Source organism: Haemaphysalis longicornis, unplaced genomic scaffold, assembly GCF_048455015.1.
Source record: "Haemaphysalis longicornis isolate Haplotype H1 unplaced genomic scaffold, Haemaphysalis longicornis Haplotype H1 scaffold_5, whole genome shotgun sequence".
NCBI lineage: Eukaryota > Metazoa > Arthropoda > Arachnida > Ixodida > Ixodidae > Haemaphysalis > Haemaphysalis longicornis.
This window is the reverse complement of record NW_027526385.1, coordinates 29016021-29029370: the sequence shown is the minus strand read 5'-3', so window position 1 is coordinate 29029370 and position 13350 is coordinate 29016021. Positions and strand designations below refer to the sequence as shown.

Sequence of the window (13350 nt, the reverse complement as noted above, 5' to 3'; positions counted from 1 at the left end):
GATACTAAAGGCGAGTTGACTAGACAAACCACAAACAGCGATTCATTGCCGTTTCGATATGTGATAGAGAAAGGGAACCACCACCCTTGTTGACGAATTCATATAAAATTTTATCTAAAAAATATTTTATTAGTTGAGATAATTAAAATTACTTTGTCCTACGATCACATTTAGCAGCCTTGGACCAGATATCACAATTTATACACGGCTGATTGGGCTACACTTTCAACAATAATCGTGTTGGTCTCTCACACACTAGAGAATGGTTGCATGAACCCGAACCTTCAATCAGCGCTCCACGAGGAGGAACATAAATTTCAGTCACTGTCAGTATTGGTGCTATTATAACCCCGCCTTATTGTACACAGCTTGCAGGATTTTTAAAAAGATTTTTGGTTCAGGTTCCTACTATATAAACAATTTCAGGGGGTACGTCATCTTATCATAAATATTAGCGTAACTCGATTCAACCTCGCCAACGGTTTAAGCTCCGAAGGGAAACACACAGTGACTACGATGGCAAGGAAGCCATGCATTCAGAACTTCGGGCTGCCATTTTTTCGCCTAGAACGCTCTTTGACCGCCTTAAACCTGGAACTCTCACCACATAAGGCGAAATTTGTCAGCATTAACGGCAAACGCAAAACTGATCTGTCTCACATCTTGTCCCTTTGTTTCGGCGGTACATCAACCTCATCCCAAAGCGGAACCGTCCGACTTCTCGGTCTCCAGCTGAGCAGCTGCAATAGCCCTCAATCATTGATTCGGAGCCTTTGTACCACCTGGCACGCTACGATGCATCTTATTACTCGCATCTCAAGCAAGTACGGTGGTTCGCAGCAAGCCTCTTGTCAAACTCTCGGGAGAGCAGTGGCCCATGGTCGGCTACCATACGGTTTTCCAATATATAACTTCAGCCCCCGGCACCTGCATGATTTGAAAATACTAAATCGTTCTATGACTCGAACCATCACGGGTCGACCCACCAGAAATGATCTTCTAGAGTTGGCAGTTCCTCTTCACCCGCTACGACAACTCATGGAGGAAAGTCAGATACGTTTTCAAACGCGCCTAGAATGCTCACCAGAAGGACAAGCAATAATGAAATGGGACGCGTTGAACAGCGTCTTTGAGAAGGCACCCTTTCAAGGTACTATCCTCCCATGGAAACGTCCACCGCTTGGACTCATCAGACGACGGCCTATACGGCGCTCCAACCCGGTGGCTAGAGAGCGTCTTGTTAGGCGTATACGCCAAGACAAAGCCATTGACGAACTAGATGTTTTCACAGACGCAGCAGTGGCCAACAATGCCGCAGCGGTAGCTTGGGCTTGCCCTGAATTTACACCCCTGGATGGGTCCTGCAATATTTCGCAAATCCGTGGAGTAGTAGCAGAAGCCTAACTTTTCAAAATTGTAAGTGCCCTTCAAAGCATCCAAGTGTATCGCCCGTCACTTCACCAAACTAGGCGTTATCACAGACTCTCACGCAGCACTTCGTGAAATAAATTGTTCTTTCACTCCAAACGCAACTGTCTCTACTATACTGAGAAAGATTCAGGAGCTATGGCAAGAATTCGTATCCGTTCGTTTGTTTTGGACCCCGGCGCACACCGAGGGTGAAACGGGGAACCAGTTAGCTCACATGGCTGCCCGGGAGAGCCTCTCACATCATCTCATGGTTTCTTCTGACCCACCCCCACAGGACGCAACCTGGCCTGAAAACTACCGCAAAGCAAAGCTCCTTAGTCGACAGCGCCTCCAGGAATCCTCCCCTGTGGGTTTCCTCACAAGCTCCAAAACGCCTCCCTAGAAAAGGAGCAGTTATTGCAAACAAGATATACGCAAACTCGGCATATACTCCCGACATTCTTTGTAAATAGACTTATCCTCGTACAGCATTTACTCTAAAGTGCATATTTTGTGGGGATTCAGTCGTTTCCAATCTTTATCACTTTATCTGGATGTGCTCCGCCTTTTCACAAGGCCGATCTGAACTTTTAACACTACACTCCATCCCGTGTGACGAACAGGACCATATTAGCAAAATGTGGGCTAATCCCTCTTTATTAGAGGCAACCGTAGAATTCTCTCTCCAGAATGGTCTCCATAAAGCCGTTTGATTCGTGATTGACTCAGCCCTGAATGGGTCAGTGATTCTGTGACAAGTGCGTGCTGACTTTCTAATGGGACAAAAAGTGCAAATGTGTTTTTGATTACGTTTACTTTCGTACTTTTTTTCCCTTTTCCCACTCTCCCTCATCCCCTTCAGTGTCTTATGACCTCAGTGTCTTATGAATAAACAGCCAATCAATCAATTATCATTCAAGAGCGCTCAGAGAGCATTTCATTGTAAAACATTTAGATGTTGAGATCGAACATTCGCATTAGTTTTCTGTTACTTTTTACGTCGAAGCTGTACATGGCCAGGGCAAGCCATCTGTGTGTCACAGAGCAGAAAACCGCCCGAATGATGGAGCATATATGCGCGAAACAAACTGAGGGCGACGGGTGCCAAGTTACAAAAGGAAAGTCAACGAGGTGGTCTCTGTGAGGAAACGTGCAATTTACGTGGGTTTGTGACGTAGTTGCGAGCCAAAACAAAAAAAAGACACTGTCGAGACAGGCAGGGCGGTGGTACGAGTACATTCTAGTACACAATAGTACCAGGGACGATGCCGGAAGCAGCGGCGGGAAAGTGACCATCGCCTACGCGTCGGTTGCGGGTCAGTGAGAGATGTAAAGTACATCTGTGCCACTGAATGTAACTGTCAGTAGCCTGACGGTGCAGTAATCAGAACGGGATCGTGAAGTGTACGTGCAGGTCCAGCGGGGCCAAAGAAAGAGACGCCCGTCCCACCGAGCCAGCGAGAAGGTGTCGGGAGGGTGTCAATGGGGCTAGCACAATGAAATTATTAAGAAATGTGAGGCACATGTACTCGTACTGTCGCACCGCAATGTTGCTCATATTGTTTCCCTGGTCAAAAATTCCCAGATAAGTGAGTGGCCGATTGTATTTCTTCTGTTTTAAGTGCAATGCACTTCTTAAGCGACCCTGAACCTGCGTCCACCGGCGATGTCCGCGCACGTGGAGATGGGCGCGCGTAGCCTGGCCGCTGACATAGCACAATACCCACGTGGGGGATTGGCCAGGAATCTCCTCGTCTTCCTTGGCAACGGGGGGAGATGGGCGCGCGCTGCCTGGCCGCTGACATGCACATACCCACGTGGGGGATTGGCGAAGAATCGGGCGTGAGAAGGGCTAATGCACCTGCTTAAAGCAGTACTGACACGAAATTTCAAAGCTGAGATCCGCTCTAGCAATCAAGTACAACGACAACACAAATAGGTGTCTGTGAATAAATGCATCTTTCTTTCTTTGTAGTTGTGTGTGTGTGTGTGATCTCTCTTTCGAGAACATTACCGAACCGCGCAAATTCAACTCGTGCATTCGCACTTTCACATTCTTCCCCTCGGGGAAATGCGGGGATTTTTTTTTGTGTGCTTACACAGTAACGTGTTTTGCGTACAGCGATTCTATTAGCCACTCGTTGGTCGGAAAAGTTTGTGTCTCACACAAAAATAAATTTAAGGAAGCTCACTCTTATGCGTAAGACATGTGAAGACTAGCGAAGCTGTAGGCTACATAGCGTTTTTCCTCTTTGTCGCCTAATGGTGTTGTTCAATATTCGGCGCTGTACGAGGGACCGCAGCTGGATATTCATCTTCTTCATTAGCACACAGTTCTGCGCCGCATGTGGCGTTGTGGCCTTCTTTCGTTGCGCGCTCTTTTCGCGGCGGTGGCAGCCTCCTCGCCTTCTTTCACCACGTCCAGTCACGGGTCTCGAGCACGTCTCCGTTCCCTCCTCGCCTATCTCTCCCTTGCCGCCTATCGCTCCCCGATATCAGGCCGCTGCTCCGTGCCGGGCGCTTGCGGAAGGGGGCGTTGTTTGACCTATAGCGCTCAATGGCGAAACTGGTCACCCCGCGGAGACTGCCCGAGTTGGCGTAGTGTAGCTTGCGCTACAAAACCTACACATCACCACGCAGTTCTCGCCCAACACACCATGCGCGTGCGTCCGCCTAATCAGACGTGCAGCATGGAGCGCAATATTTTGTAAAAAAAAACACAACAAAAGCATCGAAATCACATGATGGATGCCAAGGTGCGGTAAACATCAGGAGCCTCCCCCCCGTCATGTGTTCTGGTAAAGATTAGGTTTGAAGCTGCTCTCAAAAAGGCAGAGGGTTGAAGTAATTCAAGGGCTTGCGCATGCATCAGGCTAGGCAGGACCCAGCACAGCCCTGGTCCAAGGCCCCGAGTGCTCGCGTCAGAACGCAGGATTTGCCACCAGAGAAGCCGAGCGCAAGATAAAAGCAAGAGGAGGCAACGAGGAACGTTTCATATTCTACCCCTCCGCTGTCAACATGTGTAGTGAATTACAAAAGCTGCTTTGGACATCCACTTTCGCAGGGGGAATAGCGCCCACTTTTTAGTACTTAGAAAAAGAAAAAACTGAGCCAGATGATACTGGTTAATTAAAAAAACTGCGAAGACGTGCACCCACAAACAAAGAAACTGCATCTCTGTCGTACTTTTCTTCTTCAGCTGTGTGTGTATTTCTGAGTAGTGTTGTTACCGTTTTATGCTCCACATTGCTTATACATCATGTAGTTCGGCAGGCAGTTGTACATAGCCATTGTGTTACGGTCTACGCATTTTGTAGTGATTGCTGCTAACCAGACTACTGCCCTCGCGACACTGATGAAATGGTAACGGTTGAAATTAGTGTCTTCGAAGTGGGAGAGAGTTTGACAGCATCTGCTTTCGTCTTTGCTAGCTCCACTGAAACTAGAGGTCTGCAATTTACCCTACTGGCGGCCTTTCTAAAAAAGTATTCCTGTAGTTCGTTTAAGACCATGAAAGCCCTCGCAGCTGACAAAATACAGCTGTAGCGGTATATTCCCCCGCAACCGATTGTTGGATTTGTCGGGTAACAAACTAACTTTTCACCGATGTATTTATGTAACCAGCATCAGGATGCGTCTTTAGAGCTATTACTGAGGGCGACTCTTGCTTACTGCAGGAAGCGAGGTTTATATTTGCGATGAGAGGGCAGGCATCGGCACTATTTGACACGCTTCACTTCTGGCGGTTGTAGGCGCGGAACAGTTTCCCCTGGAATGATGCCGCGCTAGAGCATGGTGGGAGGCCCATTGTAGAGGCTGTTTAGGAGTTATGGGGAACTTGGTGTGGCGTCTCGGGGAAGAAAGCAAAGACTCAGTTCACTCCATACCCTAATAGACGAGACACTGTGAATGGTAATGCCACCGCAGCTAGCTGCCCTAACTCATATTATAAAGAATATTATTCTGGCCGAAAAATGCTTTTTCCAGAAATTGTGATTCGCAAGAAAATTCTTTATTATTTGGATTGGGTACGTATGCATTGCGAAATTAGGTAGCTTACATTCCGGATTCCCAGAGGGTCGTAGATGTGCATAGATCGGCATTGAAGAGGCTTTGATTGAGTAGCTGTACAAAAATAAACAGACAGCGGTAAGTATGAACACTCCGCCCCCTCTTTATTTCAAAGTTCAGGGTAAAAATAAAAACAAAGGGAAGAGAAGCGTGCTTACTCGCAGTTTTCGTCAACACCTCCGGAACGAAAGCAAAAAGGGCTAGAAATGTGACGCTGCTCAACAGAGGGCTCATTTTTGATGTTTCTGGAAATGTGGCAAGAACATTAACTTGGCGAAATGTGGCGTAACTTCCAAAGCAACTTGAATTTATTTTCATAACGGTCAAGCCTTGCAATAATAATTACGTTGTACCTAATAATAAACAAAATGAATGCGCGTAAGACAACACATGAACAAAATCCTTCAGTACTTTTTTCCCGAGCTTAGTTCTATGAAAGTACTACGCTTCAAGCAGCGGCGTTGTTTGTCATCACAATATCCTTCACACTATCGTTGATATTTTGCTCGATATACGCATCTAAGGGAGCGAAAGGTTGTGTGGCAGTCTCTGCTTCACCGTTTTCGGAGAAAAGAAGAGAGCCGATTCTCCTAATCTTGTTGCTAAACGGCCACCCACGAATGCGTAGAAACGCCAGAAGTGCCATGCAGGAACGCGTAACCCACTGATATTTAAGTCCTCACTATACATCAAGACCAAGCAGAACGGTCTCTCTAAAGCTACACAACAACACCCATTTCTAGTTCACTGGTAGTGAAATAAAATTGGCAATCATAACGTACGGGATTGGGGTGTCATCATGTGAACAATGAAATAAAATATAGGAAAATACAACGCTAACCCAGAGTATCTAAGAAATAAGAGACCATTCAAAGGAACTGTAACAGCAACAGAAGGGCTACCTCATGATTTTTTCGTTTTATTATATTCTGTTTTACTTTAAGCTGAGTTTCCGAACCTTGCCTAGCAATTACGACATTTTAAATTTGCCTCGTTTCACAGTTTTGGCATTTTGCCGCTGACAGTTTTTTGTTGCCAAATCTCCATCTAGTAAGAACCAACACAGAAGGAAATCTAACAATAGAAAGACCGGCGAAGCCTTGTACACTGACGTCATTGCATTTTTCTAATGAATACAGGAATCTTGCAAAAAAGGGACATTGGTAAACTAATTCCCATTTTATTAGGACTTCTATCTATACATTATGTTCGTAAATGTAGAGCAATAAAAAACATTTATGGCGTAGATGACTTTCTATTTTGCTAGCCTTTATTTGTGGACAATTTCTTCGGGAGTTACGTTGGGTGGAACCCAGTTGGCCCTCCTTTTATTCCTGTATAACTATACTTTCAGCTGGTTTTGCAGCATAGAAAAATACCAGATAAGCTAGTTTCAAGCCCATCGCAACCATCTCCAGGTTATACTTCTGTCAGTGTTATCCTTGTGCTACCCTAACACAAAAACTGTATCTTTCTTAGCGATTGTAGCTGAGCATTTTAAGCGAATACCAGCCATACCCCTGCTGGAACAGTACAGCGATTTGAGTACGAAGAACAAAATGCAGTAAACTCCCGTTTTGACAACCTCAAAGCGACCACACAAGTTTGTTCGAATTATCAGAAAATTCATCTTAAGCGGACATTTTTTTATTGTGGCCGTTACAAGAGAACAAAAATGTTCTTGTCTCGTCTTAACGGAGTTCTTGTTAGCGGGAGTCCACTGTAATATAAAGAGGCCACCAAACTGCCCTTCGTGCAACCATTGGTAAGGTTTTGCATGCACGTAAACTGCTTCAAACGTGTGAGTTCACACGCACGCTCCTCATAAAAAAAAGTTTGCAAGGTGTACATACATTGCGTCTATCTTACCGCAGCCGATATTATTGCACGCATCAGATTGGGTGCTAATTCTATATTATACCAACTGCACTGGAAGAATGCTACCACAGACTGCCTTTACTAGGGTATCAAGGTGCAATAAATACAGCTCTACAATACGGCTCACTTGGGACAGAAGTTGGGACGAACGGCGCTGTTTCGAGCGTAAATCGTCCGCTTCCGAATAGCTATGTTGTGAAAGCAGTGGTGCAGGCGACTTCAGAAAAATGTTTTAACTTATTCTACTGCCATCATTTGCAATCATAATCTATCCCAGCGTACACGTCCAACAAAACAGAACCGATCAGACATATTGTTTTCGGCCGGCGTCCAAGGACACAAAGGTTCGATCGAGACCGCGAGGGATTGTTTCGTATGGAGGCGACCAGCGAAAATCCAAGAGTGTCGCAATTTCCAAGCGTGTTTTAGGTACCCAGGTAGTCGCAATTAAACTGGAGCCTCATCTGTAGAGCATCCAACACCTCAGGTGTAGCGTTGGCGCGTGAAAGGTCGAATTCAATTGATTGTCGGGCCAGCCACCACGAACATTTGAAACACGTGCAACGTTCTAAGGCTGGTTGGATTAAACAACATTAAACGTACATTAAAATGAGTTAATTAATTTTGTGCACAATATCCTATATTTTTAAACCTTCTTTCACTGGAAAGGGCGTGCGTCGTACAAGAAGCATTCCAGGGCGACTTACTAAACCACAGGGATCATATCAGCCACCCTTAATCAAGAAGGACACACAAAAAAAATGATTACATATTTCTAATTCATTCCAAGAGTGGAGAGAAATCTCGTTCAAATTTTTATATCCGTATACGCATGACGGTCGTTAATACACAGGTACGTTCAGCGGGCATTTCAAGCATGTTCCAAGAGATTCCAAACCTAAATTGTAGAGACAGCGTTGCAACTTCTGCTTAAATTTTGATGTCATCGATGTATATCACCTTCACAGGCGCAAGCTTGTGATGTACATGTACTCACAGATAAAGAAAAGTCGGGAATACTGTGAACAAGCATATCTTGCAAGAAATCAGTTTTTCAAATTTACAAGTAACTATAGAACGTCGACGATAAGAACCAATTAGGGATTTGAAAGCTTAGATGCCCTAATCGCTCGTCTCTGAAATAAAAACAAGGATTTAATGAACACAATTTATCAGTGCCGTTCTCTAATTTGTTTTAAGGAAGCAAATACGTCGTAGTATTTGGATAATAACGCCTAGGTGATACCCATTTTTGTACTGTAGCGCAACCGTCATTTGTTATTCATATCCGTTTTTACAATCCCTAGAAGTTTTACCTTCCATGTGTTCCTTTTCAGATGTGTAATCACAATGTAATTAAGTTTGTCTCGGTTTCCGCGACGTGCATTGAGTCAGGCACACAGACCGGTGCGCTTTGGCACCTGACGGGTTCTGGTGCTTAAAGTGGTTTACATTGGAAAGAGGATGTTGATGCTCTTTACTGACGCCTTAGCAGAACACACAGCATTATAGATATTGTCCGCCCTGCTTCAGTTTAGACGTTCCTTAAAGAACTACCATGAAGGACTATTTGGTTGGCGGTTTTTTGTAGCTTAAAAATATTTTCTGGCCATCTTGGTTGCTTAATGCAAAAAAGTAACTTCATCCGCCCTTTCAAGCCAGGTGTAAATTGATGTCCAAATTGCAAGCTTCCCATCAAATAAATTTTTTTCAACAGTGGTATGGCAGTTTGGGGCAAAAAATTGAGGGGGACAATTAAGACTACCAACATATATGATTTAGAGAACATTACATTTTGTTTTAGGCTGTGTGATACACTGCGTGTATTTCTACACAACTTTCGTGATTATTTTACCGTGTGCAGGTGTCTCGCGGTGCGATTGTCCCCTCGCCACCACTAATAAGGTCCTTGACCTTACGCTCGTTTTCGCTTTGGCTTTGGTTTTCGTCTTAGTCTCCTTTAGAGTATTCATTCGTACTCACAAAAGCGGTCGTTTTCTTTGTTGTCTCATTTATCTTCTACTTTCTGGGCCTAACGCATTCGCTATTAGCGTAAACATGTTTGCAACTCCCGTAATAAGAATGCTAAAATCACTCCTGCAAGTCTCAGCACATTTCTCGGACAAACTTTATAAGTCGGAGGCCCCAAGTGCAAATTCGGATAGAGAAAGCCAAAAATCTCGCTACGGTGCAGGGGATGCGTGTGACCTGGGTTGTAATGACCTGGGTTGTAATCCCAGATCCAGTTATTTTGTTTCATTGATTTTATTTGTTTTCTTTGTCCGCTGTTTCTCGGGAGACGTTTTGTTCAAGCCGAAGGGGGTACCTCATTTTTGCTTGGTAGGGTAATAAAGCTTTTGCCTTTTTATTTTCAATTTTACCGCACGGTTACTTGTTGTTACACGCTAATCATACAGGCCCTGTGACCCAAAGGGTTAAGTGTCGCGGGAAGCTTTCCTGCCAAGCGTGTTCACAAACTTTCGCCTCCAAAAACATGTGGCGGTTTATTTGTACTCGCACGCATGCAACAATTGTCCAGGCATTACTCTAAGTGCAACAGGGGCCTCTGCATTTTACACTAAGCACAAAGGTGGTTTTATAGATGCAACATCCTTGGGAGTGGTGAGGTACTAAGTTAATATATTTTCACAAGTATTTGTGCTTACTGCCTCAGAACAAGCTGGCAGTAACTTTGACAAATCCGACAGCATGACCAAAAAAGATGGTCTGTGCAACCAAAAATGACGTGGAAATGGGATAAAACAACGAATAAGTCTAAAGGTTTGCCAAATTGGCGCTGTCTCGCTCTGAAAATTAACCCCCAAAAACACGACACCGAAAAAACACGAAGGAACAAGCGTTCTCACTTTTAACCCTTGTTGCTGCATGCTTCTTCTGTGTCGCAGTTTTTCTAGTGTATTTTTTTAAACAGCTTGAAGGACGATACGATATGCTAGCTTTCTTGCAATTTTTAGAGCTTTTAACAATGCAGCAATATTAAGCGTAATGACGGTACAAGACTTAAAACATGTGTTTTTCTGATGGAAGCTTGATTTCCGAAATATTGTTGAACTGTGCAGGTGCAGCAGGCATTTTATTGCAATAAGGAAGAAAAAACGCATAGCCAAAAACAATTGATGCTAAGATAGTTGTAGGGCGCCGAATAAAACAAATATTTTCACGTTTGTTAGGCGCCATTTTGTTATATTCAGTGTCAGCAATCTTATAATACAACGATTGCTGCCTATAGCACTCAAACAGAAATTCAATTCATGAACCACAATTTTAAGGAAGCCTTATGTTCTCACGAATGGCGCTTGAAACGCGAAAACACTAAAGTGAAAGACAAATACGTTTCCGGTGGGTGGAACCAAACCCGGGTCCCTCGCATGATGAAGCCAATGCCTACCCGATTGCTTCCTTTCGACATGATCGAAGCGGCTTCGGAAACGTTAAAGACAACCAACGAATTCGTCACCAGAAAGCTGCGCGTACAACCGTCGTCGTTTGACCGAGGGGTGCATGGTTTTTAGAACACGTACGCGTTAAAATTTCGGGCACACTGTTAGTGGAACCGATACTGAAAAAATCGGGCCCTCATGTTGATTCTCAGACATAATTGCGATTCGACGATACTGTTATAACGCGGCGAGATTAAAACAAAAATGTGGAATGCTCATTTCAAGCCGACTCACTTGCGGTATTAACGTCCGAACATTGCTCTCAGCACACCTCAGCCGAGAACTGCTACCCAGCAGTCATTGTTGCTAAGGTATGCCAAACGCCGATTACATTGCGACAGAGCTATATTGGAGGCTATATTGGAGCGACATTGCATATTTCTCGGTGTGATCGTAAATATATGTTTAAAGTAAAAAATAAAACAGAAAACTGCGAGGCGGGTTTTATCAGGATCGATCCACATTCTTTCTAGCCTAAATATAATATTGCTTTTTCAATTATCGTCAGTCGGTATATCGCATCCTAGATGGTTACAACGCATTACGAGGGAGAGTGTTGGGTTGACAACACCAGCTCTCCTAGTGTTCCACAACTGTTCTGCTTAAAATACGAGATGACCTTTGGCTTCAACAGTCGTGGTGGGCATAGGAAGAATAAAGTATTGACCCAAGGAAGCAATGCGGGGAAATGCGGGGAATTTTTTCTGGCATTCACTTTGTAACGTGGACTCGGCATGCCATCTCACCAAAGAATCTGACGTATGTCGAATCTGACGTCTGAGGAATGCGACGTATGACGAATGCTGTACCACTGTTCTATTTTAACACTGCTATGATTGGCAGGCTCAAATTAAAAATTGTCGTCATGTTTCGGAGATTATCGTGGTTGCGATAACGCCTCCTGGTAGCGAGGACGCGTAAAATATCTGTAGTAACATATATTTTTGTCATTTTCATGCTTGGACACGCTACGTGTTTAGTGAATACCTCCTCTTCTTCAGTACTTTGTGTAAGAAAATCTGAAAAGTATTAATGATAGTTATGCCATAAACTTCGGGTCGTGTGAAATCATCACCGCTGAAGAAGCGAGACGTGCATCATAAACCACCACAGCTGCCTCTGCGAGAAAATAGCGCTACTGCACAAGTTATTCCAACGCCATTACTTCTCATTTAGTCATTGGTGGCGTGAATTCGGGGCTGCGTAATGGTAGGGGATTTGATTTAAAACCGCTATGATGGCTATTCGAACAAAGGCAAGCTGGTAAAAGATGTCTGTGATGAAAATGAACTGCGCGCGAGTACATCTAGATTGTCTTTGAGCTTAATGCTGTTCCGTCGCAATACACAGAAGACGTATTACGACTAGAAGCAACTACAAGATGTTCTGCAGTAAACGCATCATTGAAGCCAGATGCAGCAAAGGGGTATACCTCTGGCGCTCTTCAAGCATTTATAGAAGCCTAAACTCCAATGCACGGAACACCGTGCAACACCCAGATACACTACTGACTGTATCCCGTAACTTTCGTTTATTTAAACCAATTAATATTCTGTAATGGTCAGGAAAATTATGAAGATTTTTTAAATACTGTGCTCAGAAAAGGGAGCCAAGGTTTATCTTCACTGCCTAGAAAATAAAAGAGACCAGAATATTTTGTACATTATTCGTAGAAAAAGCGTTTCCCTTGGAAAGTTACTATACCACTACCTCCTTATTTTTTCTTACAATTGATGATACTAGACTTTCTAAAATGTCCTGGAACAAGCTTGCGGTACCCGAGAGTTGACTCAAAATTCTTGAACTTCAATCAAAACGGTAATTATAAACAAAACCTTTTAAAGATTCGTCTGTAAAGAAAACGTTGCGGTCAATTTTTGCTTCAGTAAAAATACGCTACAATTATCACTTTCTTGCAGATTCACACAAAAAGTTTAGAGTTGTGAATTGCTCTTCTAGAAACCTTCTTCCCTTCACGGTAGATCAAATGAAGTGTTCACCTGCTTCGCTGCGTATAGTTCCTGTTCCGACTGAGGTTTCCTTTTCTTTTACAGCGACCAACTCCGTCCTCCGTTCTGTGGTTTTTGGGTAGTTGTCGACATTTTGTACTCTTTGACTATGACGTCACCGAGGCTGTCATGTAAGTGCAAAAATTCTTGTTTAACCTAATGTTTTTTCAGTCTGTGAGCTAGGCGCTTTTGACCAGACACGTGCATTGTCCACCCCATTATTTATCTTGTCACTCTGTGACCTTAATACAAGTACATTCCGAAATAACCAAGCAGTTCGTCTGGAATGGGAAATTACTTCATCTGAAGCGATAAATCCAACAATTTCTGCTGCGTGCACAGGATGAAGCAAGTGTTGTGTGGGTGATGAAGTTGAGGCTGGAGTCGTGGGTGATAAAATTGGTGATCAAGTTCTGCAGGATGTTAGTTCACCTCTCCCATCAGGACATATTTTTTTGGATATCTTGTGATTTTGTGAAGGATGACTGCGGACCACACATTTTGAACACGCATTAGTCCAT

General features: G+C 43.9%; 1 protein-coding gene across 1 annotated transcript in view; it reads right to left on the bottom strand.

Annotated features, from left to right (window-relative positions):
- Positions 1-12892, bottom strand: part of LOC144139131 (uncharacterized) — a 59830-nt gene extending 46938 nt beyond the window's left edge. The window contains exons 1-3 of the mRNA XM_077671585.1: positions 12821-12892; positions 5640-5726; positions 5471-5535 (exon numbers count right to left, since the gene is read on the bottom strand). Of these exons, the coding sequence (XP_077527711.1) occupies positions 5471-5535; positions 5640-5715 (141 nt within the window). The 5' untranslated portion in view covers positions 5716-5726; positions 12821-12892. The remainder of the gene's footprint in view (positions 1-5470; positions 5536-5639; positions 5727-12820) is intronic.
- Positions 12893-13350: the final 458 nt, after the last annotated feature.